At 43.0% G+C, this 17,120-nt stretch overlaps 2 protein-coding genes across 5 annotated transcripts in view; one reads left to right on the top strand and one right to left on the bottom strand.

Moving 5' to 3' along the window:
* Positions 1-15: 15 nt before the first annotated feature.
* On the bottom strand, positions 16-16,681 carry SGCB (sarcoglycan beta). 2 transcript variants are annotated; one of them, XM_075930442.1, is made up of 6 exons: positions 16,484-16,681; positions 13,036-13,245; positions 9,599-9,784; positions 9,283-9,474; positions 6,632-6,763; positions 16-5,991 (listed from the first exon to the last, which is right to left on the bottom strand). In XM_075930442.1, the coding sequence occupies exons 1-6, from the start codon at positions 16,520-16,522 to the stop codon at positions 5,791-5,793; spliced, it is 960 nt and encodes a 319-aa protein (XP_075786557.1). In that variant the 5' UTR covers positions 16,523-16,681; the 3' UTR covers positions 16-5,790. The 2 variants fall into 2 exon arrangements, with proteins under 2 accessions (XP_075786557.1, XP_025035725.1); XM_025179940.2 differs by lacking the exon at positions 16,484-16,681 and adding an exon at positions 15,881-15,903.
* The window catches only part of SPATA18 (spermatogenesis associated 18), a 50,519-nt gene continuing 49,369 nt past the window's right edge, over positions 15,971-17,120 (top strand). Inside the window, exon 1 of one of the 3 annotated variants that reach the window (XM_075930440.1) lies at positions 15,971-15,992. The gene's annotated coding sequence lies outside the window, so the exon portion shown is untranslated. Of the gene's footprint in view, positions 15,993-16,046; positions 16,136-17,120 lie in introns of those variants that run through there. The other 2 variants (XM_075930439.1, XM_075930441.1) reach the window with 2 other exon arrangements.

The following is a 17,120-nucleotide window of genomic DNA, read 5'->3' as shown; positions in this document are numbered from 1 at the left end:
AATTTTAAAGGAGTCTAGATTTTTAGTAGATATTTATTTCACTTCAAAAACAAGGACTAAAACATTGTTTTACATATTGAAACAATAATTGTTAAACATGCTGAGAATAACTCTCCTCAAGAACACCACATTTTGAAAGTACATAATACTATTTTATACAGAGGCATGTAGTTTGTACTTTCAATATTCCTTGTACCTAGTTGTTAAATAAATACTAGTGCACACAAGAAATCCTCTACTTAAACAAAAACATCCAGAAAACATAAAAGGATGCAGTTAGCAGTTAAACCACAAATAATTGCACAACAAAGGGGATGTATGGCACCAATATATTTTCAATTGGCATAAACTTTATGGAAGAGTCATATATATTAAGAAAATTTAAAAATAATTAGCATGCAGCATACATATTGACCCTTATATGGATAAGGATTATTTTTGCTAGCTTTCCATTACAAATGGATATTTTAAACAAATCTAAAAACATAATTTAACACTACTACAGGTTTTTGAGACAAGTTCATTCAAACACTCTTTGCATGAAATACCTCAGTGAGAGGAACTCTGAATCCAGGTACTGTATACAATCCTATGGTCAGGCATGTAGCTAACCAAAGTTACCAATAACTATGTAAAGGCCACAATGTGCCCATAAAGATTTTCTACTTCTTAATCAAGGTAATATCATTTGATTAACAACTATTTTTATACAGAAAGTGCTGCTGAAAACTTTTTAAAATGAAACTTCTACATGTTGGACCTCCCTGGGGACCTGATAGGCTCTGGACAAGGGAGTTTACAGGACCAGGGAAGGTCAGGGCTCTCCTGTTGGACATTGGCCTTCAGGCTGGCTCACTTTCTGGCCATTAGTCCTGCTTCTGGCTCTCTGTGGCTGCCAGCTGGGCTGTGCTCTTGTCCCCATGGCAGCTGGGCTATGTTCCCAGCTCCTGGTTGCTGGTGGCTGCCAGGCTTGCTGGGCTGGGCTGTACTTCCAGCCTCTGGCGGTGGCCAGACTATACTGCTGGGCTGCATTCCAGGCCCCCAGCGGCTGCTGGGATGGCTCTGCTCCATTGCCAGCCCCCAATAGCTGCTGGCTGGGCTCCGATGCTAGCCCCTAGGGCTGCCAGACTCCCAACCAACAGCCGCTGGGGGGCTCTGGTCCATCAACATCTGTGGTCCTGTTGCTGGAGCAGAGAGTCTTGAACCAGAGAGGCTGAAGCCCACAGTATATCCGCCTGCCATTAACAATATATAGTGAAAATACTAAAAGCTTTTTCATTTTGGTTTTTTTTGCCATGTTGCAATAACCCAAAAATTCTATATGCTTAAAACAGCAAAGGAATTTGTGTGCTGAGGGAAATGTATACTTTAAAGAATATTAATACAGATAATAAACATACACTTCTGTAAAGCAGTTTAAGCTCCAAGAATGAAATGTGCTGTGTATTTGCAAAATGTTAACATTTATTTCGTATCTGAAGTGGGTGAGAATTACTTTCACTATTGTTTTTTTTAACTAAACCACTAGGCTGCGTCTACACTGGCATGATTTAGCGCAAATACTTTTAACTGAAAAGTTTTTTCCGTTAAAAGTATTTGGGCAAGAGAGTGTCTATACTGGCATGTGCCTTTGTGCAAAAGATTTGCTTTTGCACAAAAGCATCCGTGCCAGTGTGGATGCTTTCTTGCACGAGAAAGCTCCGATGGCCATTTTAGCCATCGGGCTTTCTTGCGCAAGAAATTGATATTACCTATTTACACTGGCCTCTTGCGCAAAAACACTTGCGCAAGAGGACTTATCCCTGAGTGGGAGCATCAGAGTATTTGCGCAAGAAGCACTGATTTCATACAGTAGAACATCAGTGTTCTTGTGCAAATACTTGCAGCCAGTGTAGACAGGCGGCAAGATTTTGTGCAAAAGTGGCTGCTTTTGCGCAAAATCTTGCCAATGTAGACACAGCCCTAGAGTAAAAATCATCTTGTTGTTGCCCTCATTCAACCTCATCCTATCCTTTCCCTCCTGTCTGACATGTTTAGTCATTGCATCATATCTAAACTAAGCCTCCAATCCCGCAACCAGCTCCATGTAGGTATATTCATGCAGAGTCCCACTGGCATCATAAGCTCTTTGTGGCAGGGACAACAATGATTTTCTGTGACATGCCTATTGCACCTTTGGGGACCATCAGGAAATAAAACAAGATTTGAACTTCTGAAAATATAAGTTCCACGTTCAGTAGAGACGTTAATATGTAACATTGGTACATCTACTAGTACTAGAAATGTATTGTGTAGTACAGCCTGTTGATAACTATTCCCAGGAAATCACTTGCATGGCCTCCATTATTAAGATCACTAGTGGTTATTAGAAAACACTATTTCAAACTAAAGGCAGTAAGTGTAACAGGCATACAATTAGCAAATTTATATTTTTACAGTGGAATACACGATTCTCTCCAAAAACAGCTGAGGGTTTTAATAAAAGCTGCCATTATTCTCTAAGTGCAAAGGTTTCATTAAGAGTGCATCTACATAGTAGGGCTTAACTCAAAATAAGCTATACAAATTGAGCTATGTCAATTGCGTAGCTTATTTTGAAATAGCTTACTTTGAGTTTTGGTGCTGTCTACATGGCACTTATTTCTAAATAGAGCAATCTTCTTCCTCCTTCCCTTATTCCTCATAAAATGAGGGTTACAGGAGTTGGAGTAATAAGTCCTCCAGCTTCACGGTATTTTGATATGTCGAAATAACTGCCGCATGGGTGGACACGGACTAAATTATTTCAAAATAATGCTAGTTATGCGAAATAATGTTGCGCTATGTCTACATTGGCAAGATTTTGTACAAATACTTTTAACGCAAGAGTTTTTGCGTTAAAGTATTTGCGCAAGAGACCATCTACACTGGCATGTGCTTTTGCACAAGAGATGTGCTTTTGTGCAAAAGTATCCGTGCCAGTGTAGACGCTCTCTTGCGCAAGAAAGCTCCGATGGCCATTTTAGCCATCAGGCTTTCTTGCACAATAAATTCCTGTTGCCTGTCTACACTGGCCTCTTGCACAAGAACAGTTGCGCAAGAGGGCTTATTCCTGAGCAGGACATCATAGTTCTTGCGCAAGAAGCACTGATTTCACACATTCGAACGTCAGTGTTCTTGTGCAAGAACTCCCCGCCAGTGTAGACAGGCAAAATCATGCCAATGTAGACACAGCCTTGCTGTGTAGACATACCCTAAAACTCCAATTCATCATAAGAACCTGCATAAGTTTAAGCATGTGTTAGTCTTACTGATGTTAAAATTTGACAGATGTGTCCATACCATGCAGAATTGGGACCTAAATTACTATCATATTTAGATCATTTGCTCAATTCAGAATTTAAACACCAGGTTACTTAGTAACAAGTGTGCATTTCTAGTCCTTGTAAATAGCTGCACTTTTTTAATTTAGAAAAGTAATGGTCTCAAACACTATGGCTTACAATAGTGTTATATAAGTGTTCTGAATCCTCATCTATAGAATACAATAGAATATTTCTTAAGGCACACAAAATAAAATTGGGTTCCCCTATTATAGTAGAGGAAACCTAATATAAAAATAGCATGGAAACACATTACAGCAGCATAAATAAAATATTTTATAAATACCTTATATAATTTAAACAGAGCATAACTAGGCTGTGCTTAGATATAATGCTGGGAGTTAAAGAAAATTCTGATAAACCAGATTTCAGTATTGCCAACTAAGTACTTCAAAGATAAATGCATAGCTGAAGCAATTGGAAATGAAAAGGAATTCTGCTGTAGGCTCTTCTGTTCACATATGGTAGAACTGCATATCATATACATATTTAGAGAAATGGTCAATATGCAAGCTAGTATGACATGGGATTTTCCCATACATCTATATCAGTTCATTGGCCTTCTATTGATACAGCTATTCCAAGTAGAAGAGTTGATTCCATTCACAATTTTTTAAATAGATACTTAATGGTTTTCTATTGCCTCCTATCAATTTCTTCTCTAAGCATCTGGTTGAATAAAATATGGCACATCCTTACAAAGAAGCAACTTAGTTTCCTAAAGAAAAATAATCATATCTTCACAGCTGGGCAGCAGCTAGCTATCCACCCTCTTTACTGAGTCAAATCACAGGTATGTTCTGAAGCAAGGAAGACTATTATCCTTTTGATATCTATTAAAAGTGTTTTGTTGCAACTTTTGTTTCTATAGCCTGGTTAACACTACATGCAGGAGCGGCCTGAGACTGGCTGCGGCAGCTGATGCCTCAGGCAGAACACGGAATCAGCGCCCCCGCCTGCACAGCCTCAATGTGGTGACGTCATTATCGGGCGCCCCATGATGTCATCATCGGGTGCTGGCCAAGTTGGTCTATAGCCATGGGCCACCCCGACTACATGAGAAGGTTGAAGTAAGTTACGCAATTCCAGCTATGTAAATTACATAGCTGGAGTCGACATACCTTACATCACGTTTCTGTGCCATCCACACACTGGGAAGCTGACAGTAGCAAATGCTCCCATCAACTTTCCTTATTCCTCCTGAGGAGCAGAAGTGCTGGCATTGAAGGGAACACCCTCTGAATTCAATCTAGAGGGCCATCACTAGACCTGCTAAATCGAACCAGAAAGATCGAGTGGCAGCATCAATCTTCCATGAAGTGTAGACATGCCCTACGTGACTAGTGTAGTAGTTCAGCTTTCTGTATTAACTCTATATTTACTACTACATGATCATTTATTTGAATACATGCTGCTCTGCTCTGCTCAAAAAAGAGGCTTTTCAAAGCAGAATACAAGCTTTTAAATATCAGAGCATATACAATAACCGATTGCCCGTTCTGCCTAAAATGTTGGGCACAGATTTTTCTCAAAGTCTTCTTAAGGATCAAATATGTTAGCATATCTTTGTTTCTAGTTAAATTAAAATAATCAAAAGAAATCGTCAAGAGTTCATCTTAAAATTTCAACAGTTAATATGCATCAACTGCAAATAAAAACTGAATCTACTTGACTAAAGATTTCACTGCATTTACAGTTTTGGATGCAAAAACAGGGCTAGCTTTCAATGTGTAAATATGGTTATTTGGAGATGGAGAAAAGACTACTTTAGATGTCAGGCACAGATTGTCACTACAAAGCAGTTATTTGGATGACTGACCTTGACGTCACACTAAATAATTACTAGTGCTTAAAATGAAGGTCTGGTTGAGAGTGGGCTGAAAATAATCATAAAATACATCTATATAAAAGAAGCCACATTATTCTTTGGCTCCTTCTTATAGAATTTATCTCTAAAGAACTGGAAAGATCCTTCCCAATTGTTCCTTTGTGGTTGAGTTCCTAGTATCCCCCCAGAGCATATTTCCAATGAAGCCATGCTGCCAGGGATTTCTTCTTACTAAAGTTATCCCACAGTGTGCTTCTTAACGGATAATCTGCACAACACCAAAAGGGCTCTGTGGAACAACGTGCATCCTCACAATTCTGTATCTCACCCAGATTTCCAGAAACTTCAATTTAGTAAAGTACGTGAACAAGGATGAAGTATATGCTTAAGTATCTTGCTAAATCAGATCCATTATTATGATACTCTATTGTAAATACTGAAATTATGTAACAAACATAAAAACGTGCTAAAAATGTTATGTAATAAAACATAATAAACTGTCGTAAAAACAGAAATAAATGGCATGCAATTGTTTTATACACACACGTAAAAATGTAAATGAACTTTCTTCATGACTCCTCTTGTTCCAGTGCTTTGTGTTTAGTGTGTGGTTCCACAAGGGTTGACTGAGGTTTGACAACCCATGTTGCGGGTCTTCACTTCAACTCGGAATAGAGTTCCATCTGCACACATACAGAGCTTGTAGCGCAGCCAGTCAACATTATTAAACTTTTCCCCATAAGAGTTTGGCAGTCGAGATGTGCTGAGCATTACAGTTCCATTTAAGATAATGCTGTTTTCCTAATAAAATAATAATTATATAATTATCACCTAGAAGAAGGTATTTCTTTCTAAAAGAATGTAAACTTAATAGCTTATTTTCAAAGTTATTCTAAAGATAACAGAGAGGTTATTTTGTTTCCATCTTAAGTCCTTGCATAACAATTTTATTTAAAAAAAATCACTATTGAATGTAGTGCTCACACATCTCAGTTCTGACCCTCAACATATCTTGCTACTCTACTCATAGGCCAATATGATCAGGCTACTAATTTTGTGATAATTATATTTGTGATGCACAATACAACGAGCTTGCCAAACTGACTTATAAACCACATAAATTAGACTTTAATCATCAATTTTCTAAAATCTTCTATTTTTTCCTTAACCTCTTCTCCACCTCACACTGACCACATCATTAACATATAAAAGAGCAGTGTATGAAATAATTACTCAAAGTTTTTGAGTCACCAATTTAAAAGATGAAAAATTGTAACGTGTTTTTATAGTACTAGAAATTAATAAAATTAAATTGAATGCTACTAAACTATATTTTTATGTCAATTTACAGATTTGAATACATCAAAAAAATTAAGCCGATTTTTTTTCTTGTTTTAACATGGATCTATTAGAAATCATTTTCTCAGTTTAAAATACTTACTGCCTTTAGCACCATATCACCACCCATACGAAACTCAATGGTCTTGCCCATGATAAAAACTCCCTCATTTCCACGAACAATGGCACGGCCATCAACCTTTATATTTAGGTCACTGGTGGCATTGCTGGTAATCTTAAACAGGAAAAAATATGCAAGAATCAAATAATGGTGGATCTAGTTTTAAAAAGTTCCATTTTACTTATCTTTAAGTAGATTTGTTAAATTAATTTCACATTACTAAAATGAGGAACATGGTTATATTCAAATTAACACATTTAATGCATATTGCATACCCCTCTCCCAACGTCTTTAAAGCATCCACAGTTTTTTATTGCTCTGAACAAATCAGTCATATATAGAAGCAAAGATTATTTATCCTAGAAAATTTCTGTCACAGTAAAAAGTTTAACTTCCTAGGCTGTCACCTGACTTAAACCTAGCCAAGTGATATGCAAGTGTAAGTACAATAGGAATTTCAACAATTAATGCTAGAGAATTAGAGGAACACATAAGTAGTTTAGGTGCCAAATTTAACCTACTTTATAAGTCTTATTTTGAAAAGTGACTACAGGCAGTCCCCGAGTTACGCGGATCCGACTTACGTCAGATCCACAGTTATGAATGGGGCCCGTCTCCCTGGTCTCCAGCAGACCAGGGAGAGGAAGCAAAGTGGCGGAGCACGCGGGCAGCGGACAGCCCAGACGCGTCTGGGCTGTACGCTGCCCGCGTGCTCCTTGGCTTTGATCTGCTTTGCTCCCCGTCTCCCTGGTCTGCAGACCAGGGGGACGGGGAGCAAAGCCGCGGAGCACGCGGGCAGCGGACAGCCCAGACGCATCTGGGCTGTCCGCTGCCCGCGTGCTCCGCGGCTTTGCTCTGCTTTGCTCCCCGTCTCCCTGGTCTGCAGACAGGGAGCAAAGCAGAGCAAAGCCGCGGAGCACGCGGGCAGCCCAGACGCGGCTTTGCTCCCCGCCCCCCTGGTCTGCAGACCAGGGAGAGGGGGAGCAAAGCAGAGCAAAGCCGCGGAGCCCGAGGGCAGCAGTACAGCCACGGCACGTTTGGGCTGTCCCGCTGCCCCCGTGGTCCGCGGCTTTGCTCCGGACGCCTGTGGTACAGCAGCTGGGGCGCTGCAGGTTGGTCCCGTAGCGCCGCTCTGGGCGCTACTGGACCAACCCGGCAGCACCCCAGCTGCTCTGCCCCAGGCGTCCTGATTCAGCCACTGCTGGTCAGTTTCAGCAGCGGCTGAATCAGGACGCCTGGGGCAGAGCAGCTTGGGTGCTGCTGGATTGGTCCAGTAGCGCCGAGGAGCGGCGGCGCTACTGGACCAACCCAGCAGCACCCCAGCTGCTCTGCCCCAGGCGTCCCCAAGTCGGCCGCTGCTGAAACTGACCAGTGGCTGACTACAGGAAGCCCCTACCCCGAGCTTCCTGGAATCAGCCGCTGATCAGTTTCAGCAGCAGCTGACTTGGGGATGCCTGGGGTTCTTAAGTTGAATCTGTATGTAAGTCAGAACTGGCGTCCAGATTCAGCCGCTGTTGAAACTGATCAGTTTCAGCAGTGGCTGAATCTGGACGCCAGTTCCGACTTACATACAGATTCAACTTAAGAACAAACCTACAGTCCCTATCTTGTACGTAACCCGGGGACTGCCTGTATATTAAAAATGGTGGTTCTTTACCCATCAGATCTGTTCCTTTTTGTATTCAGAGTCATATCTGTTTACTTTATGTAAAAAAAAAAGTTTAATTTTTATTCCTGTTCTGCAGATTAAATATCACTGAGAGAATGAGCTGGTTTATATTCCTTCTTGCATATTATCAACAGAATTGTACATTAAATTTAAGTACACATCCAGTTACCCATGTAAACCTTCTTGAGGCAATGGGGTTGTACAGCTGTGACTAATCTTAATGCAGCCTGCAGAACCTTTTACAGATGGTTATGTACAAGAAAGAAATCTCAGAACCTGACTTTCAGATCCTATGCTGAATTTGTATAGCTGGCAATAGGAAAAATTCATATTTTTTATTAGTAAATGGGGCTTATTTGATCTCGAAGTCAAACTGACAAACATGGAACCCTACAATGACAATGTTGTTCACTTATCAGTTTAACTGAAAATTAAAAATTCTTATAATATGCTGGAAAGTGTCATCTGACTTCTGAACATCTAGTTATAACAAATCTATTGTCAAGAAAAATAAAGCAACAGGCACAGGTTGTATGTGTGCATACTTACTGTATTTTCTTTTAAAGAACTGAGCTTTTAAAAAAAAATCTGAATTTCTCCACAGCCACTGCAATATTAATTATATAACAAGCTATGTTGGGACCTGTTAGCTGTAAAAAGATCAATCCTGGTGAATGAACAAACAGGAAAATTCCAATGGCAAACAAAAATAAATGTGGTTATTCTGGTCTTGGTATGTTGAGATAAATTAAAAGGCTGTAACTAACAGTCCTAACTGATTCTCTTACTTGTAACAGCATATAGATTGAAGAACATTTTATAACTTTTCTATAGAATTTTACTGTTTACATTTTGCAACAGTTATTTCATGATAAAACACACTGCATTCCTACTTTGCAACAAAAGACAATTCCATAGTTAGCCTCTATATAAAAGAAAATTGATCTATTAAAATAGTGTATACCCTCTCTGTAGATGCCTTCTGTACATTCAAAGTTTTCACTCCATTTGGCAAATGAAACTCATGAGTCTCATAGTCTGTGCTGAACAAAGTATTTTGTGTCCTTGGGTCAACAAATTCCATCCCAATATCACTGGTAATTGAAGTTTTGTCTTTTTCAACACTGAGTTTTGTTGTTCCTTGTTGAAATACAATCTGCAAAAACCAAATCATTAAAATTATTTTAAAACATGACAAATATTTCTACTACAGTTACAATAAATAAAAAATTTGCATTTCCTCCATATTGTTAAGCACGTGTTCCACTTCTGTAACTTACAGGTTGGTTATTTCCCGTTATAACTAAATCTTCATTACGCCTGCCTCCTACTGTGCTTTTATATAATGGATGTATAATTCCCATGTCAGATACTTGTTTAAAACGTAGTAAGCCGCTGTCATGAAATTCCATGCTGTCACAACCATTTGGTCCAATTCGAATTACAGCCCAGATGACAAGTGTGATCTAAAACAGTAATACAAACATTGTTTCATATTTATGGTAATACCACAGATGCAGGAAAAAGAGTGGTCAAAATACTTTTTTATAATAAGGACTAGTTTTAGTCATTACATTTTAAAATAACTACAAGCATACAAATTATTTAAGTGCTAGAGATTTTAACAATGGGTGTGAAAGGAAATAGGTAAGAAATATTTTCCTTTGCTTTACAGATTGTACCTCTATAATCCAGGACACTCTGCTCTGGCAACATCCATGATCCATGGACTACAGAGCCCCGGATGGCCAGGTTTAGAAGCTGGGTTGGTGGTAGGGGGTGCAGCTCTAGTGGTAGCTGGGCCGGCGTGGTGTGGAGAGCAGGGCTCGTGTCAGGGAACGCAACCCCACCTGGCCAGAGGCAGCGGATCAACAGGGGCTGGCAGCACAGTCCCAGCCAGGCTGGCATAGCCCCACCTGGGCCAGAGGCAGCAGGGCTGGTGCCCGAGAACACAGCTGGGACTGGAACCCAGATGTGCAGTCTGCACCAGTGACAAGAGTGCAGCTCTAGCTGGAGTCAGTGCACTGGGGAGCGTAGCCCGGGCCCTGGGTGGGAAGCGCAGACCCACCAGGGCTCAGAGCAGCAGTCCTGTACCGAGGAACAGGGAGAATCTTCCCTAGTATGGAAAACTCCATCATTTGGGACCCTTCAGGTCCTGAACCAGGGAGGTTCCATCTGTACTATGGTTATGCTGTCTTTCTGCTGAAAACATTAACATGCAATTAGTCACAATATACAGTTATTTTTAAATCCACCTGAAATATGCTCTAAAATAGTTTGAAAATTTTTATAAAAACCTATATTCTCCCCAAACATTAAATTTTTGAAATTAAGTAATGTGCTTGATAATTTGAGCCATCTTCCTGTTTGAGGTAATGGCTGTACCCTAAGCTAAATAAACTCAAGGGGAAAGGTGTTTGTTAACCCAGAACATGGTCAATCTTGAATTAATAGAAAGGACCCTTCAGTACTGAGGTATACTGCAGGGATGGGCAAGAGGCTGCCAGTGGGCTATATCCAGCCTACCAAGCCACTGGATTCGGCCTGCAGCTACCTCACTAAGATCCTTAAGCACAGCGCAGCGACAGCCGCTTTAAATGTGGCTGCTCTATTCTGGGAGCAAGGAGGGAGGCTTTGTGCTCTGTCCTGCCCCTCAGCAGAATCTCTCAGCTCCCACTGGCCAGTTTCTGACCAATAGTGGCTGAGAGATTTTGCTGGCAGCAGGGACAGCCAACAAAGCCTCCTCTCTCCCTCCCGCTCCTTCACCCTGATAGGAGCAGATCCATGTGGAGCAGCTTGTGACTGCAGCCTTCAGGTTCCTACAGGGCTGCTGACTGGGAGCTGCCTAGGTAAGCACTCCCCAGCCAGAGCCTGTCTCTGGCACACTCTGGCTTTCTCCTTCCCTCCAACTACCTGCCCCAAGCTACCACCCAAAGTCTCTGTATCCCTTTCCCCCAGGTTACAACTACTTCCCAGACTCTGTGCCCTCTCCTACACCCTTCCTCCAGGCCAGAATCCTCTCTGGTACCCATATCCCCTCCCTGATCCTGCACCCCATTCCCCTGCCCCAAGTTATTATCCAAACCTTCTGCACCCCCTTCACCCAGGTCACAACTCCTTCCCAGACTCTGCACCCCCGCCTAGAGACCCTCTCTTAGGCCAGAACCCATACCCCCTCCTTGACCCTGCATCCCGTTCTCCTGTCCCAGATCACAGCTCTCAACTTCACCCAAACTCCACACCCCCTCCTGCACCCCAGTTGCCTAGCCCAAGCTCCCTTCTGCACCCTCTGTCCCAGACCCTAAACCCCCTCAGTAGAAATGCAGCCCTTAACCACTTGCCAAAATCTTGGAGTGGCACCCGATTAAAATTTATTGCCCACCCCTGGTATACTGAAATGCCTAACTACGAGAAATAATTTATTATTTGAAGGAAATAAGAAGCAAAGGTGGGTATTAAAATTGTTTATTTTAGTAATCGTGTAGCCACAGCAATTTTTAGTGGTTACATGGTTACTAAAATGCTCTTCCCTCAGGGGCAGGGCCAGCAGCCAGTGCGCTCCCAGCGCTGCTCCTAGGGAGCCTCCTGCAACCTTGCCCTACTGCCTCTATATCGAAGGCAGCAGCACAGGATGGCAGCAGTCTCTGCCTGTGGGGAACCCGAGCTCCCCATGGACAGAGGCTGCTCCTGCATTCCACAGGGGCTGCTGCTGCCCCACACTGTATCAGAGGCAACAGCGCAGAGCGGCAAACCCCAGCTCCCCACATGGACCAGCTCCCGCCTGCCATCCCACGCTCTATCAGAGGCTCCAGGGAGGGGTGGCGGGCAGCTCCCCTGAATGCTCTTTGTTTAAAACTCAGACCAATGGGCTGGGATTGAGCCATTCTGCCAGTCTGAGTTTAAAACGCAGAGCATGCCCAGGAAGCAGAGGGTTGCTGCAGTTAACTGGGACTGTTAACTGATAAGCAACACTTATTGGTTAAACAGTTAGCCAGCTAGCCGCTAATATCCCTAATTAAAATAATGACTTACAGTAGCAAATCAGAGTGCAGATTGTACAGGATGATTTCTGAAAACTAATGGACAGTTCAGTTGTGACTATATAGCTTTCCTGTGATCCTGATGGCTTGAAATCACTTCATTAGATACAATAAGAATAACTGTATTGAAATGTTGCACTGGTGATATTTTGCATTGTTTCTCATGTACAGCTCTGACTGGGGAATAACCAAAGAATTCCTGTTCCTGATTAATAATAGAGGCATAGGCTCTGTTGTATAAGTGATACAGGTGGTCTCTTAGATGAGAATATGTAAAAATAAGATTTAGAGTTTAAGCTCTTTATGGCAGGAACATTATCTTTTTAGTCTCCGTAACACACCTTGGAATGTTTTGATGCCATTTTAATAACAGACAACTCTGGAAAGAAATACAGCAAATGGAGAAAAAAAATCATTGCTCTATTTAGTCATACTAAGAAAAAGACAAAAAAATAGAGACTTCTTGCTACTAAAAAACCAACAACAAAACACTTTGAAATCATTTGTTGATGCTACAAATAAGCAGGAAAGGCAGGGGAAAAAATCATCACCCTTAATACACTTTAAGATTTGCTTTCTAGAATATTCTGACCTATGCTAAAGAAGGTTTATATTTAATACTCAAAATTAAAACAAGCGTGGCCAAATGTCTCTTCTAGCCTAAGTATTATACTCACAATCAAATTGATGACAGCCAAAATAAAAAGGAGAACAATCACACAAATGGCCAAGTTGCCTTTCCTCCCCCGTAAGCCTGTTTTATGGAGACGGTCTTCATCAATTGGAATGTATCCAGCCTTAAAGTTACTGTTGTGTTCTTTATTAACGTTTCTCCGTTCCACAGCCTTCTCACGCATAGACTTTTTCACAGGGCCATTAGAACTTTGCTACAGCATAACACAAAGCAAATGATTATTTTGCAGGTAAATTTTGATTATAACAAAAGTAAGAGTTTGAACCAGTGGAATATTTGTCTGCTATTCCAATGTGTAGTTTGTCTGTTTTTAAGAAACACTAATAAGGAGGTACTTTATTAAAAATAGAGGAATTATTTATAATTGTTTTAAAGTATTTATAAATCAGTGACTCTGTGTAGTAACTAATTACATTTCAGTTGTAAAGAATTTAATTGCATATTTCTATTTTGGAATTGATACAAGATATTCTCTGTATAACTGGATTATTCGTAATCTCGCAAACATTTATTTTTAGTCTCCTATGAACTAATGTATGAGTCTCACAGTGGTTTTATTTATGTAATGGTAAAAGCCATAACATTGTTTCTCTATTTAAATTGTCTCTCTATATTTACATTTTAAAGGGACGCTGATTTAAAAAAAATACTACTTCAAAATTTGTTCACTATGTACAGATAACAACTAAAATTACTCCAACTGAAAGAATAGACAAAACATCTTTCAAATTTTTTATTGTGTGCATTTGACAGCATTTTGTGCATAGTTAATTTTCTCATTTCTGAGGATCTTTTGCTTCAGGAATAGGAAAGAGAAAAAATACTGTAAAACCACAAATTGGCAAGGAGACTCTTGGGCACATATAGTAACTATAGTTTGACAATGTTTTTAACTTATTGGATCTCAATGTGACAGTAACCCTTTCATTGATATTACTGAGGGCAAATTAACAAGTAGCAGATACTTTCATAGAAAGGTTTCAGAGAGGTAGCCATGTTAGTCTGTTTCAGGCAAAACCAGGAGTCCAATGGCACTTTAAAAGACTTAACCAATTTATAAGGGTATTAGAGCATTAGGTCTAAGTATGGGAGTCCTAAAACCCTTCCACTTTCTATCCCTAAGAATACTTTTCAATGAAAAAACATCAAGGAGTCTGGTGCCACTTTAAACACTAACAAATAAATTTAGTGCACTGGAGCTTTCCAGAGTAAGGATGTTAAATTTAGTCAATAAGCAAGGGAGCCACAGTGGGGTTAGCTCCAGCCCTGGGAGCTAACCCCACTGCAACTCTGCCTTTTAAAAGGTTAAAGTGCAGCAAGAGGGACCCAGCGTGAACTGGAACAGCTGGTTCCCAGCTCAGGTAGAGTCCCCTTCCCCCCCCCCCCCCCCGCTGGAGCCAATACATGCAGGGGATTACTCCACGGATCTGTCTCCGCGCCCCATACCCCAGCCTCCTACAGAAGCATCGGGGGGGGGGGGGGGAGAGGAGAGGGGGAGCTGGTGGGGAGGGAGGCAGCTTAAAAGAGGTGGCAGGGGAGGCTGCCAAAAAGCAGCCTTGGTCTGCAGTGGGGGTCCAAGCTCCACAGCTGACCCTGGGTTCCAGGCTGTGTGCCAGCTTTGAAATGTTCAAGGGTCCCCAACGGAAGCTCTTGTGCATGTCAAAGAAGAAGTCTGGGGCCAGTGTGGGGACTCTGAGTTCACCACTGACTCAGGCTCAAAGTGGTGCTTCTGCTTTGAAATGCTCAAGAGCTCCTGCTGGGCTACCCTTCCTCTCGCCAGGTTCCCACCAGGGTGCGACCAGCTGTCAGGCTCTCTCAGCCCCCAGGCGGAAAAGGCGGCTCCAGGCTGGCTCCCCGGGCTGGCCTGACACCTCGGGTCCCCAAGCTGCCCCGGCTGGTTGGTCCCAGGGATGGTACCAGCATAGCCACCTGGGAGGGAAGTGCCCGCATGGAGGCCGGAGTCAGTAGGATTGCCAAGTATCTGGTTTTCACCCGGACAGTCTGGTATTTGTGGCCCCTGTCCAGTATTTTCTGTTTTTTTAACCGGACATGTAAAATGTCTGGTATTTTCTGTTTTTCTCGGATGGAAGGCCTGTGGGGCCATTCTTCCCCTGCTGTGTCTGGTGGGAGGCATGGGGATTTAAAGGGGCAATGACTTTTTTTTCCTTTGCTCAACAAATTTGGTCCCATTTGTTTGTTTTTTCTCAACCAGTTTTCTTCCCTGCCATATTTGGGATTTTTTGTGAAAGTATCTGGCAACCCTAGGAGTCAGTGGGACTTCCCGCAGGCCCTGGGCTCCACGTGGCATTCCAACTTTGAAATACTTAGGAGCCTCCACTGGGGCTCTTGTATATTTCAAAGGCGGAATGCACAAGTGCTTACCAACTATTCACTTAAGCAAATTAATCGCTACTTAACATCCCTATACTAAAGCAGCAAAAATGACAAACATGATTTTAAAATATCATTGTTACTAACTGAAAGCATTAAAAAAATCAAGTCATGTCCTGCAAAATCATGACATTTAAAAAAGTTAATTATTAAGTTAATTTTCATTTCAAAAGAAAAAAAACTAAGATTCTCAGGAAGTCACAAGATTTTAGAAGTATGGAGTTTTACCAAAACACCTATGGCAATTGTACAGTTGTCAGGCTCTCTCAGCCCCCAGGCTCCCAAGACAGCCCTATGGCTCTAGCCCTATGGCTCCCAAAATAGGGGAGAGACAAGGTGGTTCTTCAGGTCACCTAAAGAAAAGCAGATCGCTGTTAAGGCAGAAAGGCAAACTTGGCCCTGCTATGAACGAAAGATGGTCCAAAAAAAGATTTTACCTCATCCACCCTGACAACTCAGAACCCTTTTCAGGCCACCTTTAAAGGAAAAGATAACTGTGGAAAGATTTGCTTGCAGTGAAACTCAACTCACGAATTTTGATTTTATTATGTGAGTAACAAAATCAATCAGCAACGAACCACTCCCTAACCCCCCCCCCCTTTCCGACCCCCACCCATTAATCCAAGCCCACGCGCTGCAACACGGACGGGTTTTCGCTGCGCCAGCGCTGGCTACTACAACCCGGCAGAGGGGTGAGCACCGAGCAGCTGGGCTTCACCCCTCACCGCCGCCAGCACGGCTTTCAGGCGGCCACTCCGCGCTGGCTCTTCGCCTCCCGCAGGGCTGCGTCCGGCTGCCAGGCGCTCTCAGCCCGCGGGCGGAGGCTCCGGACTGGGCCCGAGCAGGCTCCCTGGGCTGGCCTGACACCTCGGGTCTCCGGGGAGCCCCGGCTGGTCGGTCCCAGGGGCGGTGCCGGCACAGCCGCCTGGAAGGGATTAGTCCGCGGCCGCTTTCCCTGGGGCTGAGCTCCGCTGGGGTGTTCGGCCCTTGGCGGTGGGGCGGCCTTGGGAGGGGCTGCCCGCCGCATCTCGGCCACAGACCTGCTCGGAGGCTGCTGCTGCTGCTGCGGCCGCCGCCATTTTCCCCTCCTGCAGCTGTTGTCCCGCCCAGGCGCCCGAGGGAGAGTAGCGCCGCGACGGCCGCCTGTCGCCGCTGCCTAAGCTGGGCTCGGCGGGCTGGGCACCCGCGCTGCCCACGTGCGGGCTGGACAATGGGGGCGGGAGTTCGTTCTGCTTCTGGCTCCTCCCGGCACTCCCAGAGCGGGCCCCCCTCTGGGGCTGAATCTGATACGTCACGTATTCTGGCACCCCAAATGCAGGGTCCCCCCCCGTTGTTCCCAGAAAGAAGCTTGTGGGTTGGGAGTCAGCAAATCGGGGTCAAGTTCCTTGTTCTGCCACAGATACTCGGTCACTTTCCCTTTTTGTGCCTCAGGAGTAGCTTGAAGATAATGATATTTTATGGAGTAGTGCCCCTCTGGGTGCTCCACTTAGGGTGTCCACTTCCTCTTCTCTCTCTCAGGCCTGTTGGAAGACTAAACTCAGCATTAATGTTTGTGAGTTGCTCAGATAGGCCCCGAGAGAGCGAATTCATACAAAGTGCAGTTGAGCCACAGCTCCCATTTTCTCCTCCTTGCCCATTTTGGGCACCCTGACAGGAAACTAAAATCCATGACCATCC

The sequence above is a fragment of the Pelodiscus sinensis genome, chromosome 5, assembly GCF_049634645.1.
Source record: "Pelodiscus sinensis isolate JC-2024 chromosome 5, ASM4963464v1, whole genome shotgun sequence".
Lineage (NCBI taxonomy): Eukaryota > Metazoa > Chordata > Testudines > Trionychidae > Pelodiscus > Pelodiscus sinensis.
This window is presented reverse-complemented; position numbering and strand designations above follow the sequence as displayed.